Source organism: Brassica napus, chromosome C8 (assembly GCF_020379485.1).
Source record: "Brassica napus cultivar Da-Ae chromosome C8, Da-Ae, whole genome shotgun sequence".
NCBI lineage: Eukaryota > Viridiplantae > Streptophyta > Magnoliopsida > Brassicales > Brassicaceae > Brassica > Brassica napus.
In genome coordinates this window covers 36,266,652-36,279,653 of record NC_063451.1, presented here as the reverse complement: position 1 = coordinate 36,279,653, position 13,002 = coordinate 36,266,652, and the positions used below count along the sequence as shown (strand labels likewise).

The following is a 13,002-nucleotide window of genomic DNA, read 5'->3' as shown; positions in this document are numbered from 1 at the left end:
TACAATGACAACACAAAGAAAAAGATGAAACAAGAATTCTACGTGTTGTTACTTCAATAGGGTCATGTGCGAAGGAAGAGTACAATCAATTTTGATACGTAACCTTCAAAGGAAAAGTGTGGTTTATGTCGTACGAGCCTATTGAGTATTGAGCTGCCGCGCTGACCGGAATTACCTATGTGGGGACCGGTCTACGCAGACCGACCATTCACATTTCAGATGTTCACCAAAGCTCTACCAATAAGTATGCACATTTAAATCAAATGTTTGACTAAGACTAAAGAAAATATTTAATAGAGAACATCGGGTCCTAGTCCACTCTGGATGTGGTTATATGATTACATCTCTTCAGATTGCACACATGCAAGTTCGTCCTATGAGGCGAATTGAATATGCTATCTTTCCAGCTCAAATGTTTAAATAGTTCCCTCTAAAGATATATAGTCATAAATGTTACCGTTCAGTTCACATTCATTATATAAATATAATCAAAACTAATATTTTTAGTAATTGTGAATTTCATACGATGTTTTTAGTCCAAAACAGTTTTTGATAGGTAAAAATTCGAAATTGTAAAATCAATCTTCTTCGTAAAATTAAAAGTGAAATTATGGTAACATTTCGTCAGCCGATAGCTACCAACATTTGTTCGCTATTTCTTGAAATTTAAAGGACTGGTCAATTCTCCATGTGTATACTTTTGATTAAACTTAATAAGAAACTTTGCTGAGATACGTAAACCCTTAGGACATGATTATCGTGGTCCTTGGGCCTAGTCCTTAGCATTTTTGGGCCTAAAAAAATGAAAAAAGCTTAAATTACTAAAAAATGTTAGTCGAACGTCCTTGATTAAGAAGTTTTTACGCTCGTCCTTCGTCACAGGTGGCAGAATGCGATTGGAGAAGGAAGCGGTGTAGGGCAAAGACCTTTTCTCGTTGTTTGTTTGTTTGTTTTTTTTATGATGTTTGTAATTTTTTTCTTATTTTTTTTGGCAACTTTGTAATTTTTTTCATGTTTTCAATTTTAATGTTATATGTTTTATTTTAAATTTATCTTTTATATGTTAATATTTATTAAAATAAATAATTAATTTACTAAGAGACAACAAAATGTCCTACCAATAATCTTAACTTTTGGAATTGTCTCTTACCTTTGTCTCTTAACATCAAAATAACAATAAACTAATCTAAGGATTTAAAAATTAGTCCTACCAATAATATTGCCGTTAAACGTATTCTCAGTAATCTATTATCTTTTAGGATTCATAGTATGATATAATATATCAGTAATTACACATACTCCGAATAAAAGTAAAAACACTATTGTTTTTTTCTACCTCTTCACTCAATCTAGGGATTCCTTTTTAATACCTAAAACACTCACCGGTAGAGCCCAAACAACAGAACACGTACGACATTATTACTATTTTCTAAAATGCATAACATCACATATTAATGCTACGTATTTCTAGAAAACAAAACATGTTACTATCCATCATTTATCGTACCAAAGCCAATGACCCCTCGCTCTTATTCATTGTTTCGTTCCCTCCATATATTGACTTACCGCTCCCTCTCTCTCCCTCACTTCACATCTTTACTACAAATTTCCAGAAGCAGAAACCACAAAAAAACTCCATTTTTCGATAAAGGATACAACATCGCTTCCTAGCTAGTATAGTGTTGGCCAAGTGAAAAAAAAAGCAATGAAAGAAGAAAACAGCACGAGCAGAGCATGCGAGCGGTGCAAGACGTTTGGAGAGAAGTGTAGCCACAAAGTGAAGAAACAGAGAGGCAAGTTTTACATCCTTGCCCGTTGTATCGCCATGCTAGTCTGCGGGCGTGAGCGTGACCACGACCGAGACCGTGTTTCGAATTAGACTTTTACCTTATGCTTTATTCTCTTCTTTTAGGGATTGCCCTTTTCACTTCTCCCTCTAGTATCAAACATTTGGACTAGCGTTGCTATTTAAGTTATATATACACATGAATATATGAAATTGATGTAATGCATTCGTAGAAATGCTTTATTGATTTGTAATTTATGTATTTCGTTTGGCTTTTTGAATGGTAACTTCTAAATAAGTTTGTAGTTGTTCAAATAACTAATTATTTACTCTCTCTTGTTTTTTCCTAACGCTTTGGACCTGAAAGATCTTCACTTTACTTGGAATTGTGTATGCGAAACTTTAATTATACTCAGACCATGCGTTGAGGCTCCGAATTAATGCTCATTGTCATGATCATAAACCATATCTTATGAGATAATAGAAGAGCCAAAAGCTTGTGTTTTTAGCATAATTACAAACTTCATAAAAATACACTTATTTGTGCCAGTTGTATTTCTGAATAGGTCATTATAATATATATCTTCCGCACTGAAATTTTATTTTGAAAACATCATAGATATTGAGGTCATAGATCAATCTCATCCACTATGCTTATATATAACATCTAATAATACCCAACAAAAAAACAACGTAGCTGTCTATCAACATTAGTGTTCACCTATATTTCAGATTATCAATGCACAATAGAATCGTATTCTGAGTGAAGTTCAGTGACGTTGAATATGCAATGGGAAATTATATAACACAATGTAACAATGCCAGAAAGATAATAGGTGAATTATGATAAAGTCTACAGCCTTAGAGTCCATGTGACTCGAGTCAAATTCACACAAATAATACAAATGGAAAGTATGCTCCATTTTCTTTTCTATTTTGTCGGTTTGGGGAAGCTGAGATGTTTCAACATGCAGTACCTAGGTTAATCATGTAGTTGTTTTTTGTTTTTTTTTTTTTTTGGGGGGGGGGGGGGGGGGGGGGGGGGGGGGGGGGGGGGGGGGGGGGGGGGGGGGTTCATAGCTAAGGACATGATTAAAGCCGAGGTTTTTAACTCATGATTTGACATTTTTTTTTTTTTTTTTACACTTTTCGGCTAAGAGACGGCTTTTAGAGCATGATTAACCGGGGTTCTTAATTTGAGGTTCTTAACTCATGATTTGACACTTTTTGTTTGCTTTTTTTACACTTTTCGGCTAAGAGCCGGTTCTTATACCATGATTAACGGGGAGTTCTTAAGCTGGGGTTCTTATCGGAATATAAAAATCCGTCTCTTAATTTTTAACTAAAAAAGCTAAGAACCGGCTCTTAAATATGGGGGGGTGGGGGGTTCATAGCTAAGGACATGATATGATTTGACATTTTTTTTTTTTTTTACACTTTTCGGCTAAGAGACGGCTCTTAGAGCATGATTAACCGGGGTTCTTAATTTGAGGTTCTTAACTCATGATTTGACACTTTTTTGTTTGCTTTTTTTACACTTTTCGGCTAAGAGCCGGTTCTTATACCATGATTAACGGGGAGTTCTTAAGCTGGGGTTCTTATCGGAATATAAAAATCCGTCTCTTAATTTTTAACTAAAAAAGTTAAGAACCGGTTCTTAAATCTCTTATTTAAGAGCCGGTTCTTAGTTTTTTTACTTAAAAGTTAAGAGACGGATTCTTATATTCTGCTAAGAACCCTATTCTAAGAACATCCGTTAATCATGCTCTTATATCTCTTATTTAAGAGACGGTTTTTAGCTTTTCTTAGTTAAAATCTAAGAAAAGTTAAGAACCTGTCTCTTAGCCGAAACTAAAAATCTCAGATAAGAGACTGGGGTTAATCATCGTCTAGATTAAAAGTTGGATTGTGAAAAGGATAACAGTAACATTTAGACACTCTGACTTTAGTGTTTTTCATCCGTTCATAAATTTATTAATGCTTATAGTAAAGGAAAAGCGAAGGAATATATAAGATACGAACCATCTAGGAATCAAGTGAAAGTAATAATATGAAATAAGTCAGTTACAAAAAAATAATAATAATAATAATAATAATAATATGAAATAAGTTGTGTCAAGTCCTTTGATGAATGGTTCATCGTAAAAACATATCTTATATAATAGATGTAAAGGTGTAAAGCGAAAGATATCAGTATTTTCACTCCCAAGTCCCCAAAAAATATATCGTACTGCAGATAAAATACGTATGAATTTTTCCAAAGTACAATCACGAATTTTGACCAATGTACTGTTATACTGTTTCCTTTTGCTAAAAACAATATAGTCATTGTGACCACCACTTAAAAAGAAAATACGACCCAATAGTAGTAAACAATAGTAACAGTGGTTATTATATAAGATGTGAAAAGAATCCGAAGCCAAAAAAGTAAATAATTTAAAACGAATCCAACATCACGTGCATGCTTTTGCTCCAAGTCTTGAACATCTCCGACACGCCGCAAGGCGCAAGCGATGATAAAATACATTAATTCTTTCGCAACGTTTTGAATTATTGGTGTATCTAGTGATGAAATACTCTAGAAAATTAACAAAATATATGATTGTTCGCTTTTGCGCGTTATACATGGTGAATCTTAATATCCATGTCCGGCTTGAATATTTGGATCGTGAGTATTATGTAGTACATATGTTAAAAACCAAATGTAGGTGGAAATTTGTGAGCCGACAATGGGAATCCTTGATTGAAAGGTGTGCATATACACTCGTGCGGTCCCTCCTCGTTACTATTTTTCATCGTTTTTCCACTGTTGTATTTATATCTACAGAATCAGAACATTGTTTTATCAAGCTGTTTTCTAAGTGAAATTTTCAGTTTTCCCCAATTATTTATGATATTTGCGATAATTGAGAGCGACTTTGCTACTCTTTTCTTTTGTTACTTTTTATGATGGAAACTTGATTTGTACAAAGTCAGCATCATTGACGAAAGAGATGGGAAAACATAACGTTAGTCTCATGATTATTGCCCCGATAATACATTAGGATGTTTTCTATAACTCTGCTATTTAAAATTATATTTCTATTTATTGTCTTCCCCTAACTTTGAATCAGTATCCGGTTGAGAGTTTTGTTGTTTTGCTACTTTTTATGTTTAACGTTGCTACAAAATTAGGAAGAAATTTGTAAAGATACATACGTTAGAGTTTTGAGTTTTGCAATATATATCACATTACTACAAATTAGCGAGAAAGGGAAAGATATATACCGTTAAAGTGCATATTCAAAGTACTTTTAAAGAACCCCTAGTTACATTTCCACACCCTCACCACACTGTATATCATCTGAGAACACACAAATTATATTATAATTTAAGTACGTATATAGTACTAAGAACAGAACGACAGTATCATCTTTGAAATTATAAGTTGGAGATATGAAATGGGTTAAAAGAATTTGTTTTAATTTCGAGGCACGAAATGCGTCATGAAAAGAGAAAAACATGTCAAACACAACAAATATTTATCAAAACTATCAACATATAAAAGTATAATAAATAGATTTAGTTCCCTCATCTATATGTGGCATATGCAATATCTTGGATTGGTGTCTTTGCTCTTTAGTTAGTCTTCTACGTACTCTAAAATAAAAGTAAAGATACAAAGTTATTTAAATTTTAAATTCTTATTAACATTTACACCAAAAAAAAAAGAAAACTTAAATCGAAGATTATTACGGATGTAAAAAGGCGATTGGACATAATAGAAAAGATGAGAAAAAGGATGAGAATTGATAAGTTTTGGGACCCGTTAGGGTTGGAAAAGAAGAGGAAACACGTGCATTTCTCTGACACACGTTGAAACCCAAACACTTTCCTCCGTTTCCTCTTTCCAATATTTCTCTTACGACCTTTTTTCCATAACCTCAATATATTATAATATCTTCACCACTTATAAATTAAATAACAATAACCTCAATATATAATTTTTAGTGTAATGAATATATATATCGTATTTGAAATGTTTTAGGTCGATCAGTTTTGTTATGTAAGAAATTAAAATATGATAGTATCTGTTATTCATCACATCAAGATTAATTAAGGTTTCAAACTTTTTTGTTTCCAAGACGAATGAATCAGTACTATACACAATAGAAAATAAAAATAAAAATAAAAATAAAAATAAAAATAAAAATAAAAATAAAAGGTTGATGCTATCGAGTAGTCGTGTGAGTTTCTAAACTAGACCCCCCACGTGGCGGTGTCTCTTTGTAGCAGTCTTTATAGACTTCTAACGTGCGTGTGTAGATTCTCCAAGAAGGCGGGCCAACCCCCATGACCGCCCTCTTTCGTCTTTACACCATTATCTAGCTATAAATTCTATGAGAATGAGCACAACAAATAAAGGTTTTGACTTCTTTTGTTGGTTAAATCTCCTATACCAACCAAATATAGTTGCTGCCATGTTTCCAAATCAAAACCATGGTAGCCTAACGACAATCTCTTGGGGCTTGGTGTGTACCCACATCGATTTTGGGTTTGATTCTCTCTGAGAACTAAATTATCACTATTTGGCCAGTCTGGACATGGGCATCGGCCAAGTGGTTTACATGGTGGACCATAACAGATGATTGGTCTACCCCCTGGTATTAGTCGGAAAGTATTCCACACTCGGATCAGGCAGTGTGGTACATTTTCGGGCTAGTACACTCTGTAGCACTAAATGCGTTTCTCCCGGAGTCGACCGGATCAGCCGATAGGGTTTATCAAAAAAAAAATGTTTTCAAATCAAAACTGATAATACCAATGTATATGCTAGCTGACTTGATTCGTACGAGTGTACCGTTACTTAAGAGATATACGAATTAGGATGTGGGACTACTATACGTTCATTATCGCCTTATTGGCAACATAATTTAAATTTTATTACAGACCCAAGCTCGATTCTAATGTTGATAAATCTTTTATCGAATAGTCTTGTGATCATCCTATAGATCAGTCGGGCCATTTTTTTTTATGGAACTTGGATCACGAGTACCAAATCACTAGTATATATTTCATCTGACAACAACAAAATTGTGGTTTACATGCTCAAGCCATTTTCGAAATTCAAATAACTATAGATTTCATCTCTAAAAACATCTACAATGGTATGGTCTCTATGAATATTTCAGAAAAGTAGAAAATGTTAATATCTAATTACATAATTATTACAATTATTATTATTAATTAGAATTTCATTAATATCAACCATAAAAAAAGATCCGAATAGTACAAGAAATCCGATTCAACGGTGAAACAATGAAAGAACACGAAAACAAAGAGATTTTGACAAAACATGCGAAACAAATCTAAGAAGGAAATTAATAAAATGAGAAAAAAAAGAATGAAAAGTCAAAGCTTGCAACTCCGACGAACCAAATCGGATGTCCCCGGGACTTCTTTGAGACTGGCGTGTGTTGAAGTAAGTTTGAAGATAGCTTGAGAAAGAAGCAATCATAATCCTAAGAGAAATTGGAGAATAAGAAGATAAGGGTTATCTTAGTTTAGAGTTATCTAAATATATGTGTTTACTAATAGGATTAAGATAAATATAGAGATATATAATGAGAGTTCATGAGATGATCTAAAATGTGAGTTTTATGAGCTTGAAGTTTTGAGTTAGTTTCCTCAATAGATTAATAAGAAGAGTTCTTATCTTGTGAGTTCATGCATTCATATTTTCAAAGTTTGATTTCTAGATTTGGTATCAGAGCTAAACGGAGATCATGGGTGATATTGTGGAAGCGACGAGCAAGGTGAAAGAAGGAGGAGCTGAGGGTCCTCTTCAATAAAGTGTCCTATGCTTAACCAAACCAATTATACAGTATGAGTTATGAGGATGAGAATCACATTGAGGGTGCACGAGGTTTGGGAAGCAATAGAGACAAAGACTGCGAGCATTAAGAAAAACGACCTAGCACTAGCTTTGTTGTTTCAATCAATACCAGAAACATTAATCCTGCAAGTAGGAGAACTTGATAAAGCTAAGCAAGTATGGGAAGCCATCAAAGCAAGATACGTGGGAGCTGAGCGAGTAAAGGAAGCAAGACTACAGACGTTGATGATCGAGTTCAATAGATTGAAGATGAAAGAAACCGAGAGTATAGACGATTTTGGTGGAAAATTATCAGAGCTCGCTTCCAAGTCATCTGCGTTGGGAGTTAACATCGAGGAAGCCAAGCTGGTGAAGAAATTTCTCTTGAGTTTACCTCGAAAGAAATACATACACATTGTGGCTTCTATTGAACAGGTGTTGGACCTTCACAAAACAAACTTTGAAGACATCATTGGACGTCTAAAAGCATACGAAGAAAGAATATTAGATGAAGAAGATGGAGAAGAAGATCAAGCTAAGCTGATGTATACAAATAACGACGGACAAAGTGGTCAAACCAACCGTGATCAATCAAGTCGATCGCATTCCTCAGACAATTCAAATTACTACCAAGGAGATTCGTCTAGAGGAAGAGGTAGAGGAGGCGGAAAACGTCCCTACAACAACAGAGGAAGGGGACGTGGCCGTTATAATGGAGGACGAGGGTATAATGAAGGATACAATAGAGGAAGAGGATATGCTGAAAGAGATGCATCAAAGATAACTTGTTATCGATGTGACAAGGTTGGCCATTTTGTCGTCCAATGTCCGGAACTTCTTCTCAAATTGCAGGAGACTCATGAAGCTGACAATACTGACACACAAGAAGCTGATGAGCTCATGATGCATGAGGTGGTATTTCTAAACGAGAAGAATGTCTTACCTAAATAATATGAGACAAATTCTGGAGGAGAAAACATATGGTACCTTGATAATGGAGAAAGTAACCATATGACTAGAGATCGAAGATATTTTTCGAGAATAGAAAATACCATCACCGAAAAAGTAAGATTTGGAGATAATTCGAGGATAGACATCAAAGGCAAGGGTACGATTTCCTTTGCAAATATGAATGGAGAAGCAGGGAAGATGATAGACGTTTATTACATCCCTGACTTGAAAAGCAATATTATAAGTTTGGGTCAAGCTACAGAAGCGGGTTGTGACATAAGGCTACGAGGAGAATAGTTAACAATACACGATCAACATGGAAAGTTACCTGTGAAAGCAAAGAGATCAAAGAACAGACTGTGCAAGGTTCACATGGGAATCAGGAGCAATGCGCGTTTGTATCTATCTTCGGCAAGTGAAACAAAGCGCTGGCATGCCCGGTTAAGGCACATAAACTTCGAGTCATTGAAAGGCATGATACAAAAGGAGCTTGTACCCGGGCTCCCTAGTATAAATATTGAGAAAGAAGTATGCGGTTCATGTTTGCTTGGCAAGCAAGCGAGACACTCCTTCCCTAAAGCCACCACATACCGAGCAGGAGAGAAACTAGAGCTACTCCACGGCGACTTGTGCGGACCTATAACACCGAGAAGTCCAACTGGAAATATGTACATATTTGTGGTTATTGATGATAACACAAGATATATGTGGACAATGTTGATAAAGGAGAAGAGCGAAGCATTCAGCAAATTTAAGAAGCTCAAGGAAGTTATAGAAAGAGAAACATGAAAGAAAATATGAATTTCAGAACGTATATGGGAGGAGAGTTCGTGTTCAAGGATTTTAACGACTTCTGTGACAGTTTTAGCATCAAACGGCACCTAACGGCACCATATACACCGCAACAGAACGGAGTTGTGGAGCGTAGAAACAGAACAATGTTGGAGATGGCGAGAAGCATTGTCAAACATATGCATATGCCACACTATCTTTGGGGAGAAGCCATACGTCACTCAACCTATCTACTAAATCGTGTGGCCACCCGAGCTTTAAAGGAGAAGACGCCGTATGAAGGTTTTCGTAACAAGAAACCAAATATTGAGCACCTGCGAGTTTTCGGTTGCATAGAATATGCAAAAGTGGATAAAAAGCTCTTGAAGAAATTAGATGATCGAGCACGAATGCTAGTACACCTAGGAACGGAACCGGGATCAAAGGCTTATCACCTACTAGATCCACAAACTCGAAAAATAGTGATAAGCAGAGATGTGGTATTTGACAAGTCGAGAGGATGGAACTGGAGTGAGGTTAACATGGAAGAACAGAGCATTGGAGACTTCATGATATCTATTGGGAAGTTTGGGAATTACGGAGTCGATGATCACATTGAGAAAGAGGAACAGTTGCGTCTAAAACAAGGCACTAGCGAAGAAGAAGAAACAGTGGTTATTGATGACCAAGAAGAGATGGTAGAAGAAGAAACACAAGTGTTAAGAAGATCAGAGAGACAACACAACAAACCAAAGTACCTCGACGATTATATTCTACTTGCCGAAGAACTTGGTGAAGAGATATTGATGTTTTTGAACCATGAGCCACAAAATTTTGGTGAAGCTAAGGACTCAAAGGAGTGGAGACGAGCCTGTGAGGAAGAAATAATCTCCATCGAGAAGAATGATACATGGATCTTACTTGAGTTACCATATGGAGCCAAAGCTATTGGTCTTAAGTGGGTATTTAAGATCAAACGAAACTCAGATGGAAGCATTAACAAGTACAAATCAAGGCTAGTTGCTTAAGGGTATGTACAGCGTCATGGAATTGACTTTGATGAGGTTTTCGCGCCAGTACCACGACTTGAAACCAGAAGACTCCTTGTTAACCTAGCAGCTACGAATGGATGGGAGGTACATCACTTGGACGTTAAAACAGCGTTCCTACACGGAGAGCTAAAGGAAACTATTTATGTTATGCAACCTGAGGGATATGAAAAGAAAGGAGAAGAAGGAAAGGTGTATAAACTTAACAAGGCGCATACGGATTGAGGCAAGCTCCACGGGGGTGGAACAATAAACTAAACCAGATACTCTGAGAACTTCAGTTTAAAAAATATTCTAAGGAGCCTTCGGTTTATCGCAAGATGGTAAACAGCGAGCTATTAATAGTTGCAGTCTACGTGGACGATCTGTTCGTGACCGGCACCAACTTTAAGATGATCAAGGAGTTCAAGGATAACATGTCAAGCAAGTTCGACATGAGTGATCTAGGCAAACTCACTTATTATCTTGGAATAGAAGTATGCCAATACGAGAATGGAATTTCACTAGTACAGAGAAGTTATGCTTCGAAGATTTTAGAAGAAGATGGAATGGAAAAATGCAATCCTGTCCAAACACCGATGGAACTCGGTCTAAAGTTGTCAAAAGCAGAACACGAAAGAGAGATTGATGCAACGAGGTTCAGAAGAAACATAGGGTGTCCACGTTACCTTCTCCACACGCGACCCGATTTGTCTTATAGTGTTGGAGTTCTTTCACGATACATGCAGAGCCCAAGAAAATCACATGGTGCTGCAATGAAACAAGTGCTGAGATATCTGCGAAGGAGTGTTTCGTATGGTCTAACATTCGAGAGGAGTTCACTAAAGGTTCCAAGACTTATAGGCTACAGCGATAGTAGTTTTGAGTCTGATCCAGACGATGGGAAAAGTACGACATGCCATATCTTCTATCTTGGAGAGAGTCCAATCACGTGGTGTTCACAAAAGCAAGACACATTTGCTTTGTCATCCTGCGAAGCCGAATTCATGGCAGGAATAGAGGCCGCAAGACAAGCCATTTGGTTACAAGACTTATTATGTGAGATCACGGATCAACCAAGCGAGAGGTCACCATTCGAATTGATAATCAGTCTGCAATCGCACTGACAAGAAATTCGGTCTTCCATGGAAGAAATAAACATATACATAAGAGATATCATTTTATACGAGAGTGTGTAGAAAATGGTTAGATAGGAGTCGAGCACGTACCCGGTGAGAAACATAAGGCATATATCTTGACAAAAGCATTGGGAAGAATAAAGTTCAAGGAGATGAGAGATTTCATCGGCATGAAAGACTTAGAGACTGGAAGCTTCAAGCTTAGGAAGGAGAATGTTGAAGTAAGCTTGAAGATAGCTTGAGAAAGAAGCAATCCTACTCCTAAGAGAAATTGGAGAATAAGAAGATAAGGGTTATCTTAGTTTAGAGTTATCTAAATATATGTGTTTACTAATAGGATTATGATAAATATATAGATATATAATGAGAGATCATGAGATGATCTAAAATGTGAGTTTTATGAGTTTGAGAGCTTGAGGTTTTGAGTTAGTTTCCTCAAAAGATTAATAAGAAGAGTTCTTATCTTGTGAGTTCATACATTCATATTTTCGAAGTTTGATTTCTAGAGCGTGTTTGTGACCCCCCCCCCCCCCCCCCCATGATCTGTACGATGGTTAACTATCAAAGATAGAGTCCCATGGAGAAGTTCCCCGACTTCAAAACGCAGGTTCCAAAGTTAGACCGACTCTCAAACTCTAATCCTTCAGAACACAACCATCTCGTCGTCTCTCAGGTCATGGAGCCATGCACAAGATCGGGGAACCGTCATCCTCAAGAGAGAGATCTCATCATGGAAACCTCCATAACTGTCGGTACGAGCCCCTAATTCAGCCTCTAATTTTGATGACTGACTTGGACAGTCTTCGGAAGCCTCACCACATTCCTCGAGCAGCGAGCGCTATCTGTTAACACCAATGAGACACCAGAGTTATGGAACCTTTCTATAGGTCCACTGCACCAGCTACTTAAACGGACGATGGAGAAGAGAGAGAGACACGCCACAGTAAAACCACACGAACTTCGACTAATCCGTCAGATTGGCACAAAAATCAATGAAGAAAGAGATAGGGGAAAACCTCGTCACGTCTAACAAGACATCGGTCACAGATCAAGACTCATTGAAGAAGAGTCGAGATAAAAAAATGTCACACGTAGCTAGCCTCTCAAAAGTCTATTTTAAAAAGAAATTTGATATTCTATATGATTTTTCTGAAAATTACGGTAGATTTCATCAAAAGAGAACTATTGATGATGAATAATTGTTTTTAAAGTGTATACTAACAAACTTTAAAAAAAGATATTAACTAGAGCCTCATTATAAACCATTTTGAAAAAGTTCGCCAAAAAAATATCTAGTTGCAAACTTCTAGTTACACAACTAACTGAAGTTCAACATATGTTCTATATAATACAAAATTCAAAAGATTCATCATGAACACTTTAAATTCATAATTGAAATAATGAAAAGATTCCAAGACTCATTCAATCATGGGAAAAATTGAGATGGGTTTGAGAGATGAGCACAAATTGTGT

General features: G+C 36.3%; 2 protein-coding genes across 2 annotated transcripts; both read left to right on the top strand.

The window, feature by feature from the left end:
• Positions 1–1,413: 1,413 nt before the first annotated feature.
• Positions 1,414–2,129, top strand: LOC111208496 (small polypeptide DEVIL 20-like). The gene has a single exon (XM_022707540.2). The coding sequence runs from the start codon at positions 1,706–1,708 to the stop codon at positions 1,877–1,879; it is 174 nt and encodes a 57-aa protein (XP_022563261.1). The 5' UTR covers positions 1,414–1,705; the 3' UTR covers positions 1,880–2,129.
• Positions 2,130–7,658: 5,529 nt separating this feature from the next.
• On the top strand, positions 7,659–8,591 carry LOC111209030. The gene has a single exon (XM_022708748.1). The coding sequence runs from the start codon at positions 7,659–7,661 to the stop codon at positions 8,589–8,591; it is 933 nt and encodes a 310-aa protein (XP_022564469.1).
• The last annotated feature ends 4,411 nt before the right edge of the window (positions 8,592–13,002 follow it).